At 34.3% G+C, this 9493-nt stretch overlaps 2 protein-coding genes across 2 annotated transcripts; both read left to right on the forward strand.

Annotated features, from left to right (window-relative positions):
- The first annotated feature begins 159 nt into the window (after positions 1–159).
- On the forward strand, positions 160–6563 carry LOC128396651 (neuroglian-like). Its single transcript, XM_053357270.1, is given in 5 exon segments — positions 160–2801; positions 2804–3760; positions 5260–5424; positions 5662–5875; positions 5956–6563. Coding segments are annotated over 5 exon segments (3768 nt in total). The 5' UTR covers positions 160–565; the 3' UTR covers positions 6152–6563.
- A 401-nt stretch (positions 6564–6964) lies between these two features.
- Positions 6965–9367, forward strand: LOC128396666 (ras-related protein Rab-32-like). Its single transcript, XM_053357287.1, has 4 exons — positions 6965–7407; positions 7894–8019; positions 8104–8508; positions 8605–9367. The coding sequence occupies exons 1-4, from the start codon at positions 7375–7377 to the stop codon at positions 8716–8718; spliced, it is 678 nt and encodes a 225-aa protein (XP_053213262.1). The 5' UTR covers positions 6965–7374; the 3' UTR covers positions 8719–9367.
- Positions 9368–9493: the final 126 nt, after the last annotated feature.

Genomic DNA, 9493 nt, shown 5'->3' on the forward strand with positions numbered 1-9493 from the left:
CAGAGAAAAAAAAAGATTGCAACCAACAGATGGAGACACAATCGTAAAGAGTTTAAAACAAGAAAAGAATAAAAAATTTCCAGGTAAATAGTTTTCCATTTACTCGTCAGATGGCAGAGCCTTAAGGTGTTTTTCTTTTCTTTTTGAAATTTTCACTTTTATTAGTCATTGTTACTTCTTGATGTTCTTTGGGTGGAGTTTTTTGTTCAGTTTGTTTCTTCACTTTATCTAACTAATCAGCTTTTTTCCTTGTTGAATTTTGTTCTCTGTCACAATTAACACTCAACTTAATTTTCTTCTAATTGTGTGTTGTTTAATCAAAGTGAATCATAATCTTCTCAATGTAATTATTGGTGTAATGTTGTTCTCTCTGTGTTGGTGATTCATCTCGAAATTTGTTCTTAATTCTTTTTTTCTTCTTTCACAAAAACAAGAAACAACATCCGATGTGCGTTAAAAGCTTATTTTATATATGATTTTTTTTTCTTCTTCTCTATTTTGTTACCTTCTAATTACATTGACACACAAATAGACTTTGTAGTTATATTTATATTTATATTTGAAAATGATTTCTTCTACCCTGACCCGTGCCATAATTTCATGGATTTTGATAATATTGACTGTTACTATTTGTGTTACCCATTCACTGTCTACGGAACCTCCATCCATTACCAAACAACCCAAACACCAACAGCTTTTCCAGGTGGCTTCACCTGCAGATGAAGCTGTTAAACCATTTGCCCTTGAATGTGAGGCTACCGGTAATCCTGAGCCTAAATATAGTTGGGTTAAAAATGGAGTTAAATTTGATCCAGTTGCATATGATAAAAGAATTTCTCAAACATCTAAACGAGGTTCTCTTACATTCTCTCAACCTGATAGTTTAGATGAAGGTTTATATCAATGTTTTGCGGAAAATATTCATGGTACCGCTGTTTCGAATGCTGTTTTCCTTCGTAAATCTGAATTAGCCTCGTTTCCGGAAACAGATCCAGAGGTTCTTAATGTAATGGAAGGTGCCCCTCTTACAATTGACTGTAATCCACCCACAGGTTATCCTAAACCAACCATCTATTGGATGGTTCAATCAAGAACCGGTGCTTTATATACAATTAATAGTTCACGTTTAACTGTTGATCCCGATGGTAAGTTACACTTTTCCAATGTAACACAAGACGATCAACTTCATGACAATGGTGCCTATACCTGTAGTGCAACATCTCATTTTCGTAGTGAATATAAATTTGGCCGTAAAGTTTACCTTAGGGTTACCCCTTCAGGTAGCTCAGGTCTTTCAAGCCATCATCCCGAACTTCAATATACTTCACCGCCTAGTGTTTCAGCTTTAAGAGGAGCCAATCTAGAGTTACATTGTATTTACGGGGGAACACCTTTACCTGATATTATTTGGCGTAAAAGAGGCTCACCAATAGCTGGTAATCATTATAATTACATTAATCATGGTAAAACACTTCAAATATCAAAAGTTGACTTTGAAGATGAAGATACTTACGTTTGTACAGCTTCTAACGGTGTTGGTCAAGTAATGACTCATTCAACTCGAGTACAGGTATTAGCTGCTCCTTATTGGAAGAAAGTTCCAAACAATACTGTTGCAGCTGAAGGTGAAACTGTCACATTTACCTGTGAATCAAGTGGTATACCTGATCCAAAGTTACAATGGTTGGTTAATGGTAAACCTTTAGATGAGGCTCCACCCAATAATCGAAGAAAATTGAAAGGTACCACTTTAACTATCGACAATTTGATTAAAACAGATACTGCTGTTTTCCAGTGTAATGCTTCAAATGTTCATGGATATGCTTTTAAAAATTTCTATCTCAATGTGTTGGCACTTCCTCCAAGAATTATTGAAAAACCCGCTGAAGTTACAAAAGCGGTTGCCACTCAAACAGCTATCCTACGATGTCGGGTATTTGGTGCACCCAAACCAGAGGTACGATGGTTACGTGATGGAGTTGAACTTACTGGTGGTGATTATGAAATTTTAGACGAAGGTGACCTTAAAATTAAAGATCTCAAGTATGATTATGTTGGTAAATATGTTTGCCATGCGGTTAATAAACTTGGTGAAGCAAAGGCTGAAGGTACATTGGAAGTTAAATCAAAAACTGAAATAATTAGTCCACCTGAAGATATTGAAGTTGCTGCTGGTAAAGTAGCAGTTTTACGTTGTACCGCTCGTGCCGATTCCTCTCTTGATCTTCAAATTGTTTGGTCATTTGCTGGTCGTGATATTGACTTTGAACAAAATCAACGTATGGTTAAAGCAGCTGATAATTCATTGAGTATTTTAAAGACTCGAGAATTGGATTCAGGTGAATACACATGTACAGCTAAAACCATATTAGACTCAGTCTCTGCCAAAGCTACTCTCACTGTTCCTGATGTACCCAATGCACCTCAAATTGTTTCAATTAAATGCGATAAATCAACTGCCAGAATTGAATGGAAAGCAACCGGAGACAATAGAGCTCAAATTCTTCAATATATAATCCAATATAATACAAGTTTCACTCCAAACGTTTGGGACGATCATTATAGTCATGTTCCAGCTCCTGATACAATTTTCCAAGTTTCTATTTCTCCTTGGGCTAATTACACTTTCCGTGTGATTGCGGTTAACAAAATAGGTAAAAGTATTGCCTCTAAACATTCAGAAATGTGTACCACCGATGAGGATATACCTTATAATAACCCAAGGAACATGAAAGGTTGGGGAGATGCTCCAGATAACATGATAATTTCATGGACTCGAATGGAACAGATTGAACATAATGCCCTGGATTTTATTATAAAGTCTGGTGGAAACGTGATGACCTGCCAATGGCGCAGTGGGAAAATAAAGTTATCACTGACTGGAGACAAGATCGTTTAAAAATTTCCAATACTCCTACATATAAACCATACCGGATAAAAGTGGAGGCACACAATTCAAGAGGACAGGCTCACACAGTTGCACCGGAAACAATTGGTTACTCTGGAGAAGCTAAACCGTCCAAAAGACCAGAAAATTTTCACCTTCTCCGAACCTATGATTGGCAAACTGCTGAATTTGCCTGGGACAGTGTACCGGAAGATAGTATTAATGGCCGATTTGAAGGATATAAGATAATTATTTGGAATGATCGTGATGGTCTCGAAAAGATGAGAGAAGTTAAAATGCGTTCCAATATCACTCGAACCAAAATAAACATTCTCAAACCAAATACTCTTAATAAAGCTCAAGTTATGGCTTATAACACCATGTACAATGGTCCAGGTTCCGATATAATATCAATTAAAACGGAAGAAGGACCACCAGGACCAGTAACCAATTTCGATGCTATTCCTATGGGAAAAAGTGCTCTCTATCTTCTTTGGAATCAACCGGAAGAGCTTAACGGTGAACTCAAGGGATATAAAATCTCTTACCGAGAAGTAATTGGCACAGAATTGGGTGATATCATTTCCCGAGATCCAATAACCAATTTAATGTACCTCAAATATAAGCTTGCAGGTCTCAAGCCAGCAACAAAGTATCGTATAAGCATTAAAGCTTTCACTAATGGCGGTGAAGGTGAAGAATATTATATTGAGAAAAGTACCACTGGTAATGAAAGTTCAACCATTCCCGATGAACCTGATTTTGATTACAGGTTAGAAGAGAAAGATGGGACCGCCGTCCGTGTTATTTGGGTCCCTCCTTTACGCTCTGGAAAACCTGGAAGTTCTTTCTATGTACAATACCGTAGAGAAGGTAAGAAGAAGCTGAAAAAAAGTAGAATAATTATAAACTAAGAATCGTGAAGTTGGAAAAGAAAAAAATAATAGAAAAAGAGAGAGAGAGAGATGAGATGAGATGAGAAGAGGGCAAAAGATTAGGTTGCTGATGCAAGCAACTTTTTTCTCTTGTCTTTATCTCTCTTTCCTGTCTCTTTCTCTCTCTCTCTCCCTCCTCTTTTTATCCCACTCTCTTTCTCTATCGCTGAACCTCTAATTCTTTTTTTCCTCTTCAGAAAACATCCTGATAGTCACTATTTCTCTCTCAATGTAATGATGACTAAAAAGATCTTAAAACAATATGTCAAACCTTTAGTAGGTTATGTACATTGTTTTCAGTTCTCTTTCTCTCTTTCTCTCTCCCTTTTTCTCTTTTTTTTAATGTTTCCTTTCAGGTTTCATAGTTCATTTTATTGTTGATTACATATTATGATCACTTTTTGTTTCCAGTGTCACGCACTGACTACTACCGCTAATTAACAATCAGGTTAATCACATTGATTAAATTGATTCCTCTGGTATTGTAATCAACTTTTTATTATTCCTTTACTTTATCGGAAGTGGTTGGCAGACTTATGTTCAATACTATTGACTTACCATCTGTTTTAAAATGACCATTGACTAGAATCAATGGTCAATCGTCGTCGCTTACCGATGGTTTTAAAATGCTTTGTTATTACCTTAAGATGATAAGGGATGAAAGATGAGGATGAGGATGAATAGAGCAGATGGAAAAAGTTTCTTAAGAAAGTTTAAAGTTTCATATAAGATGTCTGTCCGTCTGTCTCTCTCTCTCTCTCTCTCACTCTCTATCTGCTGTAGTCCAGTTGTTAGCACCGGGGGCAAGACCAATGATAACATTGGTCTTGCTAACTTTCTGGCTCCACGTTCCTCTGACAGCAGTGTTTACCAATGCTTTTATCCTGCACTGGGCAAAGAGAAACCTCTGTCGTGGGACTAGGCCTTTGTAACTACCCCTTAAATCCGTATCTCCCTCTAAAGTCATAATGGCCCGACCTATTAATAGCAGACACGGGGCGAGGTGTGCGCCTTAAAAGGTTCCGGTCTCCCCCTGGTGGGTTCTCTTGAAAAAGAAAACTCTCTCCCTCTCTCTATTTCTCGTTTATTGCTGTGTTTGTGTGGGATAGAAAGCACATGGATTGATTGAGTTGTTGAATTTTATATCATCGTATTATAAGTAGTTGATTGTAGTTGTAAAAGCAAAATTAAAAGCTGACTATCATATCAATATCCATAACTTATTAGCGATGATTGATGTTATATGATCTATTTTCTCGTTGCATGATTATGATATAATGATCGTTTTTTTTTACTCTACCATTTTTATTAGATTATTGCTCATTTTGTTTTTAAAAAGTAATTTACGATTACTTTATACTCTCTTTCTCTTTCTTTCGCAATTAACCTCAACTTGTTTTTGTTTACCTTTAATTTTTTCTCTCTCTCTCTATTCAGGTGAAGCAACTTATAAAAGTACTCCCAAAGAAGTTGACAAAGAGTATATTTACCTGGAAGGATTAGATCCAAATTATAATTATGAAGTTCGCGTTGTTTCCGTTGATGGTGAACATCAAACACCAAGTCGAGTGAAACCAATTTCACTTTCAGATGAAGTACCATGTAAGATAAATTGTAGAAATTATAGCAAAAGAAAATGAAAGATTTGTAAACAAAGATTATCTATCTAACGAAAACAAATATTTATAAATAACATGACATAATTTGACATGTTATCAAGTAAATACTATTTAGCACACACAGATAAACTAATCTTCTATTTTTTCTTTTCTCTCTCATTTCCCTCTTAATTTGTTATTTTTTTTCTCCATCATCTCATGATTATCATCATCTTTCAAGTGGGTTTCAACAGCAGCTATGACAACCGTCTAAGTGATGTTGATTGGCTTATTGGTATGTTATGTGCAATTGCTTTGGTCATTGTATTGACCATCGTCGTATGTATCGTTAAGCGTAATCGTGGAGCAAAATACTCTGTCCATGAAAAAGAAGCCAAAAAAGGTCGTGAATTAGATTATGGTGACCATGAAGGCTTCAGTGAATATTCAAAACCGTAAGGAATCATCACCATTTCCACCATTATTTATATTTACTAATATTATTATCATCTATTTCTTACTGTTTATTCAATAGGTCTAATGCCCACTTAGTTAGTCGAGCTTCACTCAATAGTAAATTTAACGAAGCCGAAGACACCGATTCAATGACTGATTTCGGTGAAGACGAAAGTTCCAAGTTTGAAGAAGAAGGATCTTTTATCGGACAATATGGAGCTAAATCAACCACCTCACAAGTCCAATCTCCCACCGGAGTGGCAACTTTTGTTTAATGTTCTAAAACCTAAGAAAAGCAAATGAAGCCACGGAAAATTAGATGAGAACAAAAATTATATCTTATACGCATAGAGAGTATAGAGCGAGAGAAAGAAAGAGAATTTAATCAAGATTGAATTGATTTAGATAGAAAGTAATGAACAAATGTAATCACAATTAGAAGAAAAAAAAAAGTTATCTCTCTATGCGCGATTGATACAATTTTTGTTCTCATCTCATTTTTCGTGGCTGTATATCTCTCCCTTACTCCTTCACCTTCTCATTAATCAACTATTTACAACACACTCCATGTAATATATTATTTAATTATGCACAAAACAAACTGTAATTTAAAATTGAATCTCAATAATATTGCATATGCTGAAATAAAATTGGAAAGAAAACTTTGTACCAAATCCATTATCACAATCAACAGGTTGACATGATTTAGCGAATAATATTAATTGATTCTGATTCTAAATGAAATTCCCTCAAGTTGATTAGGCTGAAAACTGAACCTGAAAGTATAAAAATTTTGGGTTCGACTGTACCTAACAGACTAAACAAGTTGTGTTCGTAGTAGTAGAAAACAATAAACTTGCTTAACAACTTGGGAACTTAATCTAGTCTCCGAAACAGAAAATGACCTTCTCTCATTTTCTCTTTCTTTCCTCTTTCTGTCTTCTTCTTCTTCTTTATATTATCTCTTACTTATTTCATCATCTTCTTCTTCATTTTATCATCTTCCTCTTTCTACCGACAAATAGACAGAGAAAGACAGAGAGAAAAAAGAAACACCCAGAAATCATCTCTTTCTTTTTCTTACCCGAATCTCTTTTCTCTTGTTTTTATATTTAATCTTCTTCTAGTTCTCATCTTGACGCACCGAGACCGATGAACTTGGTGGTTTAACACATCTTCTAATCTTAATCTCAGCTCTTAATTAGATTACCAACAATTAGAAACAATTATCGATACCTCTAATAATTGTGATTAACCTTTTCCACCCTTAATTGTCATTTGTTTCCAACAATCCGGTCCAATAACCAATAAGCATCGACGTTAATTTTGAAATGATTTAACTGTTACTCTAATCATCACCATCATAAATAGATTGTCACTTAATTGTACTTTTTACTTTCTCATTCCAACAACAATTTTCAATTAATTTACTTTCAATTTGTGTGCTTCACTGTAATTATTTAATCATCACCTTAATTAACTGTTAACAAGCTTAATTATGACAAAGAGCCATTCTAGTAGTTCATCTCAGGTAAGTCTTAATTGCGATCATTACAATTTATCCAATTTAACCTTGCAACCTTTAAAGGGCAGTGTCTCTTTCCAATGATTAGCTAATTGTTTGGAGACAATTGGACTTACCAATTTACACGTTAATTGTTAAGTTAATTCAATTGAACGTTTTTCATTCACTTGTATTACTTTGATTATTTTACCGCTCAGACAAATGAGGAAATTCATGTAATTTAATTTTCCGTCTCAATTGCTATTGATTGATTAGATTTTTTTTCGCCTTCTTTTTCTTAATCAACTGATTATTACAACATAGAGGATAGTTAATTGTTTGTCAGTTGATTTTGTTACAAATTTAAGGAGCAAATTAACTGCAATTATCAAAATCCATGAGAATTGAAAGTTTTCCCATTGTAATCCAATCTCTCTAATAAGCTTCTTGTTGATTTCTCTCTTCAATTTCATTTAATTTGTTGCTTTCTTTTTCTCTTTCTTAATCAACCAGAATTTGGAAACTGAATCAAAGGAATATCTTTTCAAAATTCTGGTTATCGGTGATCTAGCAACCGGTAAAACAAGCTTCATCCGTCGATATGTTCATCATCTATTCAACAGTCACTATAGAGCAACGGTAAGTTTATTTTTCTCCCCAGAAAATTAAGTGAAATTGAGTAAATTGTCATTCTAATTACATTAATTGACTTTTCAACATTAGATCGGAGTTGATTTCGCATTAAAGGTCATCCAATGGGATCCGAACACTTTAATTAGGTTACAGTTATGGGACATCGCCGGTCAAGAGAGATTCGGTTCCATGACTCGAGTCTATTATAAAGACGCTGTCGGTGCCTTAATTTGTTTCGATGCCTCTAAATTGCAATCATTTGATGCGGTCAAGAAATGGAAAGAGGATTTAGATTCAAAGGTGACCATGGCCGATGGATCGCCGATTCCCGCTGTTCTGGTCGCTAACAAATGTGATCTAACCAAACATGAGAAATTTAATAATCCAAGTTATCTAGATGAATTCTGTCAAATGAACGGTTTCAATGGTTGGTACTTTACGAGTGCCAAGGATAATATTAACATCGAGGAAACATCATCGCTCTTAATTTCAGAGGTAATTAATTTCCAATCATCAATTAATTGATGATGAGTTGATTTCTCGCAAGTTATTAACTTTTTTCAATTTCGTTCTCTGTTTATTATTACTTAGATTTTATCGAAGGTTCGATCTTCTGGTAATCAAGGTCTCGACGCTGATTGTTTGTCCCTTGACGGAACTTCGTATATTGAGGCTAAAAAAGCTCCGTGTGTGTGTCGGATTTAATTCGTGGATTTTGTCGTAACAATTAAACTAATCGAACCTTCAACCCAAATGGATCTCAAATTCAATCAATCAACTACGAAAGAAAATATCATTACATTTGCCCTTTTCTCATCATAAACATCAAGCAATCACAATTTAGAGAGAAAATCAACTTTAGAATTGGAATTGATTTAATTACAATTAGTTTTCCTCATACAATCAAGACAGAAATTTAATCATTACCTTTAATTACTTAATTACTTTTGACATTCAACCGACAATCCTAATCAGATGCTTTTGTATTATTCTGCTTTATATTAGCTTAACGTGTTATTGATTAACCGATTAATAATTTGATTTAGTTTTACAATTGTAATCAATTGGAAACAAATCATTTCTTAATTTACTTTATTAATTTTTAGACGTTTAAACTTTTTTGTTTGTTTACAATTTTTAATCAATAACATTATCGAGCTTTTCCTAAATCATTAACTTTACTTTTCCCCCAAGTGATTTAATAATTAAATACAAAAGCAATTGGTTAATTTAGTCTTTCCATCTAATTGTCATCATTTGAAACAACCAACTTATTGTATTAACCAAACCAACGATTAAAACAATTGAGTAATTGCAATGAAAAACGAACCAGCAACAATTAAACGAAACAAAATTCCACCAATTTATTTACAATTAACCAAACAAATTACATAATCAAAATATTCGAAATATTCGAATGTCCAAAAATCGTCAAAAGCGCCGATCGAATTGATTTTGAGGCGAACAACTAATAGTTTGA

This window comes from Panonychus citri, unplaced genomic scaffold (genome assembly GCF_014898815.1).
Source record: "Panonychus citri isolate SS breed McGregor unplaced genomic scaffold, ASM1489881v1 Contig00023, whole genome shotgun sequence".
Classification (NCBI taxonomy): domain Eukaryota; kingdom Metazoa; phylum Arthropoda; class Arachnida; order Trombidiformes; family Tetranychidae; genus Panonychus; species Panonychus citri.